This window comes from Camelus dromedarius, chromosome 1, assembly GCF_036321535.1.
Source record: "Camelus dromedarius isolate mCamDro1 chromosome 1, mCamDro1.pat, whole genome shotgun sequence".
Classification (NCBI taxonomy): Eukaryota; Metazoa; Chordata; class Mammalia; order Artiodactyla; family Camelidae; genus Camelus; species Camelus dromedarius.
The window spans coordinates 22,171,972-22,190,228 of NC_087436.1; the positions used below are offsets into that span (position 1 = coordinate 22,171,972).

The 18,257-nt window shown below is 36.7% G+C and overlaps 1 protein-coding gene across 9 annotated transcripts in view; it reads left to right on the forward strand.

Moving 5' to 3' along the window:
• Positions 1-18,257, forward strand: part of INPP4B (inositol polyphosphate-4-phosphatase type II B) — a 661,544-nt gene that overhangs the window by 498,548 nt on the left and 144,739 nt on the right. For all 9 annotated transcript variants that reach the window (XR_010383803.1, XM_064493334.1, XM_064493318.1 and 6 more), the window contains exons 13-14: positions 11,290-11,420; positions 11,798-11,902. Coding sequence is in view for 8 of the 9 variants with exons in the window: in XM_064493334.1 (XP_064349404.1) it covers positions 11,290-11,420; positions 11,798-11,902 (236 nt within the window). In the remaining variant the exon portion in view is untranslated. The remainder of the gene's footprint in view (positions 1-11,289; positions 11,421-11,797; positions 11,903-18,257) is intronic.

Consider the following 18,257-nt stretch of genomic DNA (forward strand, 5'->3'; position numbering starts at 1 on the left):
TTTGGGATTTTTTTTAGGGAACTAAACTCAGCAGGGTTTGTTGATGGATTATATCTGGAGATAAGGTGTTCAGGATAACTTAAGCATCCTGACCTACATGACTGAAAAGATAAGTATAATTCATTGATGGAGGAAATAGTCAGCAAGCACAAATTTAGAAGGAAAAAGGACCCTCTTTGGCTGTTAGTTGAACCAGCTAGGTCTGTGCTATTGAATACGGAAGCTACTTGCCCCATGTGGCTATTGCAAGTTAAGTTAAAATTTGTTAGAATTAAATGAAATTAAAAATTTAGTTTCTCCATCACCTCAGTCACATTGTAAGTGCTCAATAGTCACATACAACTATTAATTATCCTAATTAAAAGTGCAGCTTTGGAAAATTTCCATCATCACAGAGAGTTCTGTTGCACAGCACTGATCTAGGGTAACCAGCAGTGGCATCTCTAAATTTAAAAAGAAGAACTCCAGTAACATAAACTCCTCCTTTCTTCCTGCCCATTGGAATTTAATGTAAAGAAGGAGAAGGTTGACATCAAGCTTTACCCTTGTTAGCAAAAGACAGAAACGTTTTGTTGTTGATTTTTTTTCCCGCAAGTTGATAATATCAAGATGTATGTTCTTGCTGTGATTTCTAGTGAGAATGAGATTGTGTTATGTTTCTATTGGAGAATCTATCTAGCGTAGTAGTTTAAAGCATGGGCACCCTAGACAAACCTCCTGGGCTTAATACCAACTCTGCTACTTACTATCTGGATGACTTTGGGTAACTTACTTATCTTCCAAGAGTCTCAATTTCCTTATTTGTAAAATAAGGGTGATAATAATAACACCTACTTCTCTGGGCTGTTATGCATAGCAAATGAATGAATATTTGTCAAGTTCTTATTATAGTACCTGGCATGAATAAGCATTAGAAGCATTACATAAATATTTGTTAAATGAATAGAAAATACATAACGTTTTGTTTTGTTGTTTGACATCCCAACCATTATGTTAGCCAAGGCTGTCTGGTAAGGGCACACTTGAGCCAAATATTTGCACTGGCTCTCTGTTGACCTGGGTGGAAGTTACATTCATATGAATCCCTTGGGCAAGAGATTCCAATCTTGTCCTCCTATTCAGGGATACTTTCTTAAAAGAAATCATACTCACCAGGAATTGACATAAAAAAGAACAAAATTTGCAGTCATGTGACCTATGTACAAGTCTTGATTCTGCCACTTCCTAACAATGTGGTGTTGAACAAGTCACTCTACTTCTGACTTACATTCTTCTCATTTGTCTAGAGCAGCGTCATTCCATAGAACTTTCCATGATGATGGAAATGTTCTATACTGTACTGCCTTGTATGACAGCCACGTGGTTATTGAGCACTTAAATTGTGCCCAGTGTGACTGAATTTTTAATTTTGTTTAGTACAGCTCTGGAACCAGTATATCTGAGGATTGTATTGGGACCAAAGAGACACCTATGCACAAGTAACCTTAATTACCTGGAAAGACTTTTGGTGTCCACCAGAGAGCTCTACTGCCAAGCGCTTTGCTGAGTTTCTTGAACTCCATCTACCTGTGAAACTGAACCGGGTGACACCTGTACTCCAGGTCCAGGGCTGGGGATTCAAAGGGGAAATACCCACAGATGTTTGCACTTTCTAAAAGTATGGGCAGGAGTAATGAAAAGTGATGATAGTGTGAGCATACGTTCTTGTTTTACTAGCCTTTCAGGTGCAGTTAGTAATTTTTAAGGCTGTCCTGAATGAAAAGGCATGTATTAATAAAGGTGGATTTAGCAGGAACTTCATATAACATGCCACCACCTTAAAGCATAAGTAGAACACTGAGCTGTAAGGTATTTTGAAAAACGTCCATGTTTGACAAACTTTGAAGGATAAATAAGACATTATTTAGAAGTAAATCAGCACCAAATTATCTTTATCAGGAACAGCAAATAAAATCTCAGGACGGACTAAGACATGCTTATCATTCCTCATTTTTTTTCTAGTTTGGTTACCTAGAATTAAATTATAGAATCTCCCTACTTATCAGATACAAACAGATTTCATGACAACAACTAGATCCTGTGGTTACTGGGTTCCAATTCTTAGTCTTTGCATATAAACTTGAAACCTTGAGGGTACAGTACAACAGCCGCTTATTTTAATGTCAATTGAAAAATCAGTGAATGACCATTCAGAATATCCAGTCATTTTTCAGTGAAATAGTGGCCCATGAATTGCAACATTACCCACATTGTCATTTACAAAAATCCATTAAAAAAAAAAAGCCTGTGATTTATGGATGCAGCTTTTATCCCTCTGTGGGTTAAAGCACAGACAGTTTGAACTGTGGGTTGAAAATACTGTGAAATTTGACATGTAGTTGAAATTTGTTCAGTTTTATGGTGTCACCTGACCACTTTACAAAATGAAGCCCCCCACCAATCATTTATGTAGTCTCTTCTCCATTGACTATTTAGTATTTAATTTTTTTTCTCATTTCTTTTTTTTATGTAAATTTTTTATGACTTCTTTCCCATTTGCTTTAAGGTCTACTCTTGTTTAATGAATGAAAGCAGTTTGGCCATTAAATTTGTCACCCATGTACACCCACATGTAGTTTTAGAGTGTAATAACTACCAAAAGGCTCTTTGTAAATTGTGTGGCTATTTTTATTCTATACAATGGTATTGTACAGCTCATTGTGGGAAAATATTTCCATTTACTTAGATAATAACAATTTCAAATAACATTTTAATGTCTTTCTTACTGGGCTGTATCCTTTAAGAGATAAACTTTTATTAAGTTATTTGGTCTTACTACAGTCTTGGAAGTGAATTAACTGTTATTCTTGGGCACTCTTTCTTACAATAATTACTATTCATAATTTCAGAAATTTTTGACTTTACATAACCAGATTTTTTTTAAGTTGATTACTCTAGGTTTACACTTTTAATAAAATAGGTGCTCAAAGGTGGAGCTTTGGCCTCAGAACTAGAGATATTATTTATTCTGTATGTTCCTTAGACAAGCAGAGCATCTCTGTGGTCATTTTTCTTTTGAAGGTGTCAGCAGGGCATTTGTAAGATGTGATGGGAGGGATAAAAGGTTGTGAAAGAGCCTAAACTATATGCTAGATGTTTCCATCTCAAATCCTTCCCCGCCAATTTCTTTTACACCAAACAGAGGGAAATCTTTGCGATGGAACATCTACATAGTGTATTACTCAGGATTCTCTAGAAACACAAAGCCAGTAGTGTGTGTGTGTGTGTGTGTGTGTGTGTGTGTTTGTGTGAAGACTCAGTCTGAGACCTTCAGGGTTAGTCAGCAAGTGGAGACCCAGAAGAGCCTATCCTGTAGTTCTAGTCCAAAGGTCAGCAGGCTTGAGACCCAGGGAAAGCCAGGGTTTCAGTTCAAGTTCAGTCTGACAGGAGAAGTTCTCTTTTATTCAGGAGAGAGTCAGCCTTTCTGCTGTGTTTGAGTCTTCAACTGATTGGATGAGGCCCACCCAGCATAGGTAGGGCAATCTGCTTCACTCAGCCTATTGATTTAAGGGTTAAACTCATCCAAAAACACCCTCATAGAAACATCTACAACCACATTTGACCAAATATCTGGACACCTTGTGGTCTAGCCAAGTTGACACATAAAATTAACCACCACAGTAAGAAATGCCACATGAAGATACATTTTCAGAGCTTTCTCTATCCCTAAGGAAGACTTGCCCAAACTAGGGGTACAGACCTAGACCATGTAAGGTTACAGGACCCAACAGTGACTCATGTATCTATTGCCTGTATCCATTTTAACTGGAGCAGAGCTCAGCATTCTACTTTAGGGTTAGTTTATATTCTGACTTTATCTCGAATTTCAGGAAAATCTAAGAACATCAGTCTGCAAGCAAACCTTTTACTTATTCAGTCAACAAGCCGATGTAACACTTTCTATGGACTGAGAACTGTGGCAGGACAAAATGATGACTAAGACAAGTCCCTACAACTCACAGACTCAGAGCAAATTTTCCCTATGTTGGAATTTTCCCCCTTGAATACATCATCAGTAGGTTTTAAAACTATCTTTTAAATGGAAGCTTTAAATAAATGCTTAACTTTCTCCTCTTTTATCTGTGTTCTATTTTGGTAGTCTCAAACTTAGTTTTATTTTTTAACAGCAGGAACTTTTTTTCCCAAACAGAACTGCACATGGAATTCCAATATTAATCAGAGAGATTCAGTTAGAGCTGGTGGGTGGCTGGATGAAGGAAAACAGCCTGCTGCCTATTCACTTACTTGGCTTCCCTGTGGTCCAACACCTGCCCCATCCTTCTATCCTCAACAGCCTCAGGGGTGTAAAGAACGAAGTTTAAAAACCATTTATTTGTTTAACATTCTTTTCAATGTTTTATGCGTTATATGTAAAAACTGTAAAGCAGGTTTGGCTGTTTCCCTTCCAATTCCTCTATGACTTATTTCGTGATTCAGTTTTCTTCATTCTTCATAGAGTCTGGTTTTTTTGGGGGGGAGGGATCACATTTTATCTCCATGTTATTTAATAGTCTGTGTTTCAAACACATTATAAACTTAGTAGTGTATCCACATTATGGAAGGTTCAGAGGATCACAGTGACCTCTCCAGGAATTGCAATTTCCCTAAAGAAGAAGAGCATGTATTTTTGAAATATTTAAACAAAGTAAGATAAAGCAAACCATATAGACAAAAGAAAAGTGCACCATAAGGTTATTTCCAGAGATCTGTATGAATATTTCATCAAGTATCAAGAATGTCATACTTTATAGTTGGAATGTCAGGAACCATAGAATGTTAGATATTTTTCAAGGAGGCTCTTGCAATCACCTGTCTCTCTTGGAGATTTATTTTCTATGATTTGCCTTGTATTTTTGTAGGTAGTGAAGTGCAAGTGGATGGATGGCAGTAAGTTCCAAAAAAACTTTAGTGTGTAAGCGGCCTAAGCTTATTAATATTTGAATATTCAGTCTTTTCACCTTCCTGTGCCCACCTATTGGAGTCTCGGAGAATTAGAAAGGGTTAGAGACAAGCTGGAAGATCGGTTTTAGAAACAGAACTTTAGTGAGAGTAAAGCAAGAGTTCATAAGAGATTATATGTGTTTAGCAGGGCAGTGAATTTTCCACAGAGAAATTTTTGTTGTTATTGTTGTAAGGTAGCACTTGAAGGAAAGAGCTTTTGAAAATAGAAAATTGTTGTTACTGTGAGTGAAATGAGAATGTTTATAGATGAGAAAGAAGTAGTTTACATTTTACTTATTTATTTATTTAATTGAAGTATAGTTGATTTACAAGGTTGTGTTAATTTCTGTTGTACAGGGAAGGAGTACTTTAAAAAAATATTTTCCTATGGATTAAAACCGCTTTTACAAAGCTCATCACCTTTTCCATACATACCAAAGGTTTAGTAAAGATGTGTAACTAATTAACTCTAGCGTTGATGCCAGATTTCTGTTTAGCTAAATGTAACAACATGCAGACTGGTCCACAGGGGCCACGTCTGCGGGTCTCATGTACTAGACACCGCTGTGCTCTTGAATGTATTTTAGAGATGATTACTGCATATCTAATAACTGTGCCATTCAAACTAAAAGATTCAGAAGTAAAGAATGCAAAATTACAATGTATCCTTTGTTCAGGTTTAATGTTAAAAGTACATGGAAGTTGATAAATGTAATTCTGGAAGGCAATAGGTCCAGGTTCTAAACCCCACTCACTCAGCATATGTTCATGGAGTACCTTCAATAAGAAAGGCACTTGTGCGGCTTGTGATTTTGTTAATTTGTTTTGTGTTTCTTTGTTTATACAGTGGAGAGTTTTATAGGGTGAGGAAAGAGTGGACATGGAGATTATAGTCTAAAAGCCTTATGGCTTTCTAGTGACTCTGAGACGAACAATCAGTTTTATTTAGAGGCCACCATCTGTGAAACAAGAGGTTTCAAATTATTTGCTAAATTATTTCCTTCCAACTGTGAGTCTGTAGTGGTTGTTTTCTTTTACTGTGTCAGAAAGGAAATATTAACTCTGGTATCCTAGAACTTGGGTAATCTAATGGGATATTTTGCAAACGAAGGAGGTGCTAATAATTACAGTGTAATAATGGATGTAAGCTGGTACATGTGGTTGCTCCACCTCTAACATTTGTTGGTTCAGTGACAAATGATGGGGGAAATCAGTTAATATAGCACATACATGTACACACAAAAAAGACCTTTTTTATTTATGCACGTAAGTAGATGTGCTTTTGAACTGTATTTCTGATGTGCATACCATTAAATACATATAATAAATACATATAAGTGTCATATATATGTATACACACACATGCATATAGATACATAAAACCACTAGTGCAGAAACAGAGTGTATCATATAGAGCCCAAACAAGAGGGACATTTCAAAAGATCCTGGCTGTGTTGCAAACCCTTGGGTACATGATCAAGGAGATCCAGCCACGGGCCTGAAAGTGTCTATGGTGAGAAACCATGCTGCTGTGTGGAGTTTTTGGCAAATCCAAATAGGATCATTTCAGTGCAGACCTTTAGGGTTCTGAAATGTACTGGTGCCTCCTGCATCATCCTAATATAAGGCTGGGCCCTCGTTGGAGATGAAACCCTTAATGATGGGACATAGAGTCCACACTGTGACTGGAGCTGCCCATCATGAACTGGCTATTGATGTGATCCCATGTATGATGTAGGAGTAACGTATTGTGAAATGTGAGTGGTTCATTTGGAATTGGGCCCAAGCCGATCCAGAGTTACGAGTATATATCATTGAAGCACTGTCCCAGAGTCTCATGTCACTGGCCTCATGTCTGTCCCTCTGTTTCATGATGCTACTCTCTCATTCATACTTATACTGTGGAAGTTTTTGTATGATTAACTCATGAAGGAAGAAAAAACTCAAACCCTTAAAAAGATGGGTCAGCCTCATGTGTTAGGTGGATCTTAAGGTCAGCAATGAAGAAAATCCATCCAGTGGGCAGATCTTAAAAACAGTATAATTGTTATTCACTTAGAGGAAAAGATGGCTTGAGGTATAGATATACACTGAGTATTAGCAAAATGAATGGCTTCAAGGGCCTGGAAGAAATAAGACTAGAAGATTGGATACAAGAAGTCTGGGCAAGGGTGTGTGAGTGGGCTTATAGGAGTGAGCACAAGGTGCCTTTATGCTTCAGAGCCATGCCTGTCAGAAAGCAAATACTACAGAGGAAACTCTCTCTGACCGGACAGACATTATCACCTGCCCATGGATACTAGCCAGACTCCTTTCTTGGACACCACGGAGTTTGTGCAATAGACCATGAAGAGGATGTCCTTGGTGGCAGACAAAGGGGCTGTACATGGACCTAAAGATATGGTCTCCTTCTCCAAGGCTGTTATAGCTACTGTCACTGCTAAATGTTAAAGGCTAGAAGTAGGTAGGCAATGGACACAAATATGGTACCATTCCATGGGGGAGACCCTGCAGCTATTTGGTGGCAGATCAATTGAGGTGGATCCCTTTGACCTTCGAGAGGGCAGCAGTTCGTCCTAGGCACATGAATAGCCTGCATTTGTTTGCCTTTTCTGCTCACCATACCAGTGCTTACAGAATGCCTGATTCAATGATATGGTGTCACACACAAAAGACACTTGTTTCACCAAAGGAGGTGCAACAGTGAGTTTGCAGTCACTCCATGCCCCACCACCCAAAAGCTACAGACTTGATAGACCAGGGGAATAATATTATCCATGAAAGACTCAGCTCAAGTACCAGCTTGAGGAAAAACTTTAGAGTGGGAGTACTGCCCTCCAGGGTGAAATTTCTATAGTAAACCAACAGCTTATATAGGATGTTGTGCCTACCATAGCTAAAATGACCATCTCTGCAAGAAAGGGTGGGCCTTTATAACCCATCACAGTACCCCACTTGGGGATCTGTGCTTCCCGTTAGAATCCTGGTTTGTGGAGAATGGGTAGAGGCACTTCTGTCAGAGTCCTGCTTAACTGGAAGCTGTGATGAGTTTCACATGTGATCTGGCTACATTCCTAATTAAGTGGACCAGCAAAGATATTAAGAGATACTTTGCTCATCACCATGCGAAAATAGGGCTGCAGTGTCGCAATCTGAGCAAAGAGACATAGATCTGGAACTCAGAGGTGTCCCATGCACAGATGTGAATGGGAAATTGCCACAACCAAAATTTCATAAAGTCAAGGAAACAAGGGCCCTAATCCCTTGGGATTAAGGTCTGGGTGACCTCACAAGGCAGCAACACCGACCAGCTGAATGCTGGTGGAGTACGAGGCAAATCTGGAATCAATGGTAGGAAAGATTGGTGATGAATATCAATGAAGGCTCCCCAAATCAGCTGGAGTGTTGAATACTGTGCTTGGTTCACTACCTCTCTTTAAATCTTTGGGGAATTGCAACTGGCCACCACTTCGAAGGGTTGTACTTGAACTTCCCTCTTGGGGAAGATGAGGAATGTTGTTTTCTGTGCTATCTGGATTTCATAAAATGATGCAAGTGAATTGTGCAAGAGGTTGCCTGTCCCGGGCCCCATTTATGTGCTTTTCTATGCTGGCTCAACCCCAACATGTCTTAAAGTTTTGACCACTTGGTCCACAGAGAGCCCCAGATATTGCCACCATTGTCACCTTGTCTCCTGATGCCAGCAGTTTATCAGCATCCTTCAAGGTGAAGACCAGCCATTAGCATACCCCCAATGGCATCTGCCATGGAAAGATCCAGAAGGGCTCTGGCACCCATGTCTTAAACCAGACCAGACCCAGGAACATTCAGTCTCCACTGGGGTATGGCTTCCCCAGTGGCTGCCCAGAGGAGACAGATGATATTACTGGAAGTGTGGGGGACTTTCTGTCCCACAGGGTGAATCTTTACCAGTGAAAGAGAGACGATGGTAAGGAACTGGCACATAAACGTCTCTTCCTCCACCTAACAAGCTGTCCCAAGGTGCAAAGATTCCATATGACATCCCTAGAGTCGTTCCACTCGGCCAAGTAACTGGCTGTGGTTTCTTGTGAAGTTCTGCCCAGTGCGTTAACGGACCATCCTGTGTTTGCTTTCTCTTTTTGCCTGCAACTTCTCTTACTCTCTCTGGCTGACCTGGGATTGCTTGATCGCAGGCCCTGCCTTCCAGAGAACCGGGATTGGGGTGCAAAACAAGGCTCCTAAACTCCAGAATTTTTCTTAATTGAGCGACAAATTAAAATGAAGTCTAAAGAGCCCTAGCCATCCTGGCTGAAAAGCTTACTGACTTGGGTGCACCCGATGGCCTTCTCTCTTTATCTATTTCAATTAATTAATGTAATTAATTTCTTTCATTTAAAAAATACTTAAAGTTGCCTTTTTGGCTCTGCCTCATTTTGTTTTACAACTTTTTCATTACTCTACTCTGCATTATTACATCTTTTTTCTATAGTTCCCTGTATTTGAACTTTTTTTTTAGTGCAAAGAAACTTTATGTTGGTTTTTTGTCCTTTTCAGCACATGTCTATTTAAAGTCATCTCTTAGAACAAACAAGCAGTGAAAGCCAGGTCTCATCTATTCCTGTATATAAGTTTTGACGTATTAGAGGAGTATAATACATTTAAAACACCATTTTAGAGATTCCTCCCAGCTTCCCTCCAGTCATGCCCTGCAGAACACTAAGCTTTTCTGACCACACTGTCAGATTTCTCTTGGGCAAGGAAGTGTCCAGCACCCCAGTATCCCACACCATAATCAGGGCTTCACCTCTTCCCTCTGTCACCACTTACTTTTTAATTATTATTTCTGATAAAGATTCAGAGACAACATAAATTGTAAACCTGTGGTGCATTTATTAGTATTAAATAGGAATGCTTAGCTGGTCTTTATGTTATAACTGTATATTGGAAGTAAAATCTGAAACCTTACATACTAAGTTGATGTTTGCTGTCTACCTCAGATTTGACCTAGTTGTCCAGGTTCTTCTAGACTTGGACATCTCGAGCTTTGGGAATTTTCTGTCTGTCTGGGTTGTAGTTTTGTTCTGAATTTGAATACCTGCCACTTGAGTGCACACAGAGAACTTGACTCTCCAATTCTTCAGCCTTCCCTCCTAACACCCCTTTGGTCACAAACTTCCTTTACTCTCATTGTCCATTGATTAATTACTTCTCCCTCGAATGTTGTGTGATGAAAGCTAACCTGTGGGAAAGTTGAGAATGAGATTAAGGTTCACAAAAATGGTGAAGACCTCGGATGGAAGCTGCAGCAGTACTGAGTCAAATTCTCACTGAAGCAAAACAAAGGTGGCTACAAACATTTGAAAGCAAGTCACATTTTTGCACATCATCCATTATTCTTGCGACAAACAGGATGCTCAGGATTCTACATCTTCAGAATTTATTAGCTTGGTATTTAGCATGTTTCACAGCCAAAATAGCAGAGAAGCTTCATTATTGCTGGTTAAATTAGCCTCATGAAAATGTTGTTGGTAAAAGGTTACAGAAATGAATAAGAAATCTAACCAAGCAGCATATTAAAACATTTATCATGGTAATTTAAAAAGGCATTCTGATGATTTAAATCAACGTGGCTAAAGGGTAGAGAATTAGATAAAAGTTAATAATTAAAATCTAAATGACTTGATTAGCTCTTCCTTTTGATAAAAAAGGGGGCAAAATATAGGCAGATAATATTTACTTAAATTGTCCTCTTGCGAGAAACAGAGATCAACAAAATCATACCTGATCATACTATTTGTGTGCTTTAAAAAGATAACAGCTATATGATACATAAACTAGATTACTTCAGACATAGTCAGGTAGCCCTTTCCACATTATTTTATCTTAGAGAATCAAAGCCTAGAACTTAGCCATTTCTCTACTGAGATTTAGTGGAGTTTTTTTTTAATGAAATATTCTCTTTATATGCCTTAGTCTTTGCCATCTCTGTGAAATTTTTATCAGTAAAGTTAACCTTTTTTTTTTGCTCTTTGACATAATCTTTTTTTTTTATTGAAGTATAGTCAGTTACAATGTGTTAATATCTGGTGTACAGCATAATGTTTCAGTCATACATATACATACAGATACTCGTTAATGTTTATATGGCCTGAATTATTCATATCATCCTTTGTGTTAAAATGATTTTTTTTTCTAAAAGTGTGCAGAGCTTTCCTAAAAGGGATAGTGAATCAAGTTTTTATTAGTTTGGCGACTTTGATTAAGCATTTTGTGTCTGTGGATTTAAGATCAAAATAAATATTGTCTCCTCTTTTCCATTCTTAATAGAAACCAGGAGCTAAAAGAACTTGGTGAACTATCTCCACACTGGGACAATCTACGAAAAAATGTCCTTATTCACTGTGATCAAATGGTGAATATGTACCAAGACATTCTGACAGAACTTAGCAAGGAAACAGGTGTGAAATCAAGAAGTTTACATATTCAAGCTGAATTGCATTTCATGTATGTTATATAAAAACAATAATAAATAATGTTGTTGTGGGTATAGAAGAGCCAAGATTTAAAAAAATCTTTATTTCCAGCTCTACCATCTTGGCATGAAAAACAAGGAAGAAAAAATTACACTATTTTACCTCATGGCATCATTATAGGAATGAATAACTGAGATTTTTTTTAAATTAAATTTCTAATAAAAGCAACTCATACAGGATCTATTTTTCTTTCTGAAATTCTTGTCACATTTTTCTATGTCAAGTGTACTTTTCAAATTATGTGAGCACACATACAGACATTATTTATTTACTAATGATACTCAATTTTTTTTTCCACCTAGGGTCCTCTTTCAAATCAAGCAGCAGCAAAGGAGAGAAAACATTAGAATTTGTTCCGGTAAATCTACATCTACAAAGAATGCATGTACACAGCCCTCACTTGAAAGGTACTGTATCATATTCTTTTGAAAAATGAGCAAATTATGTTAATGTGTTCTTTTTTAAAAAGCTTGACTATTGGCCGGATTTAAAAATTTAGCAGTTATATAAAGGTGAAAATGAAACAATTTAAGCAAATAATGATCCTAAATACTACAAGAGAAACTATTTTTTTTCATTGCTGTGTTTCTGGGCAATACTTTGTAAATATGGCACCTGAACTGAGTTACAGGTGAGTATGCAAAATGAGTATTAGTTTTCTTAAATAGTATTAATGATAGCTAATAGCTACCAATTTTGCTGCTGTTTGAATTTTAAAAAATAAAATCAAAAGGAAAACAAGGCTTATTCTTTTTGCACCTATCTTGAGAAACCAGAGAAACCATAGGTGGACTCCTCTGCTGTTTCTCTGACTTCGTGGTGACTGTCAATAGAATCACCCTTTTCCCTGTGAGATGTGGATTTGTCAGGCAGGAGGTGGTAAAGTATTTTGATGTACTCAGTTGTGAGATACACTTTCCAAGAAAATATGTATGATTTTCATAACATACCTGAATAGCTCTAGAGTGAATGATAGGGTGTTGTATTCATTGCCACTCCACATAATTCCTTGCCATTGCTCAGTAAAATGGATTTTAAAATACCTCTCCTTTCCCTTTTTCTTTAACTTACTGCTGTATCAATTCTGGTGTATATTTAGGGTGACTGCCTTCCCCTATTCATCAACAAAAGTCCCACATTATTTTGTTTGTTTTGTCTTTTTGTTTTGGTTTGGTTTTTTTTTGAGGGGGGAGGTGAGTAGGTTTATTTATTTTTCTTTATTTCTCAATGGAGGTACTGGGGATTGAACCCAGGACTTTGTGTGTGCTAAGCATGTGCTCTACCACTGTGCTATCCCCTCCCCTCAAAAGTCCTACATTATGCCTGTTGCCCAGGATCTTTGCCCTCCACCTCCATTCCCTCTCAGATGTCTCCCCATTTGAATGATATGTTATGGTCATTCTACTTAGTACACATCTTCATAGGAAACCAAAAGTTACTTTAGATCATCAAATCCCTCATGCTAAGTGTATCAACATACACTTACAAACTTACGCAGATACATCTGAAGAAGGGTTTTAACACCCAGTGTTGTAACCATTGTCACAACACAGAGGGTACAGGTTTTAAAAAGTTAAAATAAAATCTCTGTTCTGCTTTAAAATTATCTGAAGTTTTATAATTAGAAAAATTAATTTTTCTAAGTTTGTACATACTGATGGTGTCTACAAAACCAGCTAACATATAAGGTCAAGTGTGGTTACAATCATTCTGATAAAACAATTTTGTTTTCTTTGGCAACCCTTATCAACTATCTGAAATTTTAACTTGGATCCTGTTCACCAAAAATTATGTGAAAGGTAAGAACTGAAATAAAAGTGAGATGGATTAGCCTAAAGCATTCAGGAACCTTCCTTGATTACTGTGTCTGTTAATAGTTTGAACATAACAACATCTAATGGTTTTAAAAAATCATCCAAACTGAAGTATCAACAAGTAATAAAGAAGCTAAAATACTTAAAAACTATCTGACAGCCAACATATTTTTTCTCTAGTGGCCGGTATGAGAAGACTTTTATGATATAGTAAAAAATTTATGTATTTTGGAATGGAACAGAATTTCAGCTTTACCATTTTACATATGGCTTAAGTCTGTTATTTGATCTTTCTAAGCAGTTGTTCTGTTCTGATTAAAAGCATGTACAACACGTAGAATGAACAGTAAGAGTTTTTATGATACCTGTAGAATTTGCCCTCACTGAAACAAATGGATCTGTCAGTTTTATCAGGACTGTTAAAATTGGAGAAAAGTGATCAGTTAAGAGCCTATTAGGAGACACTGAAATCTTGAATTAAGGAAGTAGCCAGATTTAGAGAAAAGATGATTTAAGAGCAGCATTTTGGAAACATCATCATAAACAAGTATTCAGTGACGGATAGAATGAAATAAAAGAGAGTAGGGTGACTCAGGTTACAGCCATGGATAGCAGTATCATCAAACTAGATCATTTGTTGGGCCAAGTTAATATGAATGTATATTGAAATATGCATTCAAATATTTGGTGATAATCTTGAAAATACTTCCACCTAACAAAGAGAAATTATTATCTAAGTGGCCTTTTGCTTTATACTTATTTCTTGAAAATGAAAGAACCATTCACATTATGCTGTTTTTTCCAAGGTAATATCTGAAAACAGACTAGAGTGAACGGAGATAAATACAAGGCATTTAGTTTTCGTTTCTCCAATGTGAAAAGAAGAAACTGACAACTAAAGATATTCTAAGTACCTTCTTAGGGGGACACAATTCAACCCACTTTAGGATATATACAAAAATGTCTTGTCTGGGATGACAAATAGCAAGCAGCAGAGAGAAGAGTAAGATTTTGATGTTACAGAACTAGGGTATAATTCAGCAACTAGAGGATTTTTGATGCAGCAGTTTTCAGGAAAAAAAAAAAAAAAAAAAAAAAAACTGGTTCCTTTTTTTGAAGACCTAAGGCGAAAACATGAGAAAGGAGTAGGTATTCTAACAGCCAAGAATTATACAAAGGTCCTGAATTCTATTACATATTAATTTTCCCTAAGGCTACTCATGTATTATACATACGATGTGCATGTCATATGTATACCATTAAATATTAAATTTGTAAGTTTAAAAACATTTATGTTTTGGTAAGTTTGAAAGTTCTTATTTTAAATTGAAATTCAGATCAAGTAGGTGTTCTATAGACTAGACCACCAACTATATACCATAATAGAAATTGAAAACTACTGAATTTTGGGGCTTTGCCACTTACTTCTTCGATTCTGACTAAGTTGATAACCTTTCTGAACTTCAGTTTTTTTTATTTGTGAAATAAAATGGTTGAAAGTTATAGATGGTAGTCAGTCAGATTTTCTACTTGCTTATGTAACATGTATTTAGGAGATTAAATGAATTGCGGTTAAATTTATTTAAGATCCATGGTTACTGATTTGACTGTTTAGCTGAATGACAGACAACATTTTGCAAGGTAATGATGCAAGTAAGATTGGCCAAGCCTTGGTATTTGTTGAGTTATTTGGTTGTAGCCTCCATTTATTTTCATTCTTACCATTAGTAAATTGCATCTATCCACATTTGATTAATATGCCAGCTATATTTGGAGAGGCAGCTTTGCAAACAATAGCTGGCAGATTCACCAAATCACAAGGCTAATGTCTAGCTCTTGAAACAAGCAACTGAGCAGAACTAATGTCACCATGTCTCATACTGACAAATGAAATAACCTCCATTTAACTTCAGGTGCCCCCAGACCCGTTAAGTTAATTTTTTATCCTTGTTCATTACTTAAATGCAACGAATAGAGTTCCCATTCCAACAGAGATCTTAGCAGCAGTGACAACAGTAACACAAATCCCTGAAATTAAGAAGAAAAGTTCCCTCTCCCATAGAACTCAATAAATTTTATTTTCATAGAAAATCAGTTTGTGAATATGATAAATTATGGATTCTTATGATATTACTCCATGTTTAAGTTATTTTCTATGTTGTATATATAGTATTGTATTATAGTACATAGCAAAGAAAGAGTGGGAGGAAGAGGGAGAGAGAGCAAGGAAGGAAGGAAGGAAGAAGGAAAAAAAGGAAAACAGAAGGAACCTACTCTATTATATCATAGGGCTGCAGTTGGAATCAGGTGCATCACTGGCCAGGATTTACTGTGTAACTATGAATGAGTCAGCTAACCTCTCTGCCCTTTAGTCTTCTGATTTCTACACAGAGGGAAGGAAGAAACAAGAGGAGCTATTTCGAGCCCCCTGACTTCTGTCTCTCAAGAGTTTGGGTGTATCACCTCTTCAGTGAAGTGTAATTACCTTTTAGATGTATTTAATGATGATGCCAAATGGCTTGGACTCTTTTGAAGCAGACTTCCCTTAAGATTCCCTATTGCCTTGTGATTCATGTTGAAGTCATTTTGTGGACCATTTGGAAGTCAGGGAGTATGCTTAAATTGTTCCTTGAAATGAGATCAGCATGTCTACATTTTTTTTTCATCAGCACTAATTTTATAGTTGTAGGAATTTTAAAGAGATCTTCTGGGAAAAAAATAGACTTATTATCTCATTTCTATTATTAAATGGCTTTTAAAAGGCTACGAGGCAGCCCTATTATTAAATTTCAAACCAACCTATCATCTTTAGCTTGATTACACTCAACGGCTTGAACTCAACTTTCCTAATATGGTGTATCAGATACCATCTTCATAAAGCAAGGAATTTTTGAAATATAAAATATCAAAGAAAGACGATATGCAGATTATATTTTTTAAAAAAGAAAAAAGGACCTTACAATGATTTTGCTTAACTTTTCTTGAAAATAAAATGCCCATCTAGATTTTTATAATTATCTCCTAGTACCAAAAATCTGAACGTTAAGGGCTATTCATTTCACAAAGATACCTAATTTAATGAGCAGGATAAAATGAGGAAAATTTTAAAATGAGACAGATATCACTGCTCAGTTGTTGTCTTAGACCCTGTAGATAGCAGTGCTACACAGCAGATTTTTAGAATTTATTCCTCTTGTTTGACTGAAACTTTACACCTTTTAATTAGTAAGTCCCCATTTCTCTCTCCCCACCACACCCTCTGGCAACCACTATTACACTCTTTGAGTCTATGGATTTGACTGTTTTAGATACCTCATATAAGTGGAATCATGCCATATTTAACTTTCTGTGACTGGCTTATTTCACTTACTGTAATATCCTCAAGGTTTATCTATGTTGTCACATATTGCAGAACTCCCATCTTTTTCAAGGCTGAAAAACACTCCACTGTATGTATGTAGCATATTTTCTTTATCCATTCACCTGCTGATAGATGTTTAGGCTGTTTCCGTGTCTTGGCTATTATGACTAGTGCTGTAGTGAACACAGGAGTGCTAATATCTCTTTGAGATCCTGATTTCAGTTCTTTTGCAAAAACACCCAGAAATGGGATGGCTAGATCATATGATAGTTCTGTTTTCAATTTTTTGAGGAGCCTCCATTCTGTTTTCCATAGCAGCTGCATCATTTTGCATTCCCACCAACAATGTACAAGAGTTCTCGTTTCTCCCCATCATGGCCAATACCTGGCATCTTTTTTTTTTTTTTTTTGATAATAGCCACCCTTACAGATGTGAGGTGATATCTCATTGTGATTTTGATTTGCAGTTTCCTGATAATTAATGACATTTAGCATTTTTTCATATCCCTGTTGGCCATTTGTATGTCTTCTTTGGCAAAATGCCTATCCAAGTCATTAACCCATTTTTAAGAAGGTTATTAATTTTTCTCACTATTGAGTTGTGGGAGTTCCTTACAAAACCTCATCAAGTATACAGTTTGCAAGCATACAGTCTTATGTTTAAATCTTCAGTCCTTTTTGGGTTGATTTTTTTGTGCATGCTCTAAGGGTCTAATTTCATTCTTTTGCATATGATAATCATAAGCTCTATGCTATTTAATAGAATATGAACTATGAGTGGGTATATGAATGGATGAATTCATTCCCATCCCCTGGAGATATATATATATATATATATGCATTCTATATTATACATATATTCTAATATGTTTATTTCTGGATAGTATATCTAAGTATTTCTTTTTAGTTAAGAATAGTGATTCCCTGTATGATCTGAAGACAAATATGACAAAGTGAGTTGACCCTCAAAATACTTGTTTGTTTGTTTGTTTGTTTGTTTATTTATTTATTTATTTATTTATTTATTTATTTATTTATTGACATTCATTGGGCACTTAAAACATGCATGATGCTGAGACATTTGCATGTTCTTCTATTAATATTTGAAATCTTTGAAGAGGGATATGAGTACCAGAGCCTGGGTTCTGGGCAGTGATTGCATGGCCACTCATATAGGAGAAGTGATCCTCTACACTGTGGGTGCAGGGAGGCCAAAATTGAAGAGGCAGTAGTAATCCTGACAAGAAGTTAGAGAGATGGGAATTAAGGTAAAGATGGTTAACATGGATAAGAGAGAATAAAACTTTGGTAGCGGAGTGGTTAGAACTGATCGGAAAAAAATGTTGAGAGGAAGAGAGAAATTAAAAATGATCTTGAGATCTTCAGGACATTACTCTGGAATATTTAAAAGAATGAAGTATCTAAATTGGTCACAGGGAACGAGGGAGGAAAAGCAGGTTGGAAGAATCAGAAAGCTAAGCTTAATAGCTGGTTGACATTCAGAGATGTTCATAAGGCAGCTTAAGAACTGGATTCCTTAGTGTGGAAGAGGTCAGAACTAGCCAGGGATGGAGATTTTATAGCCTT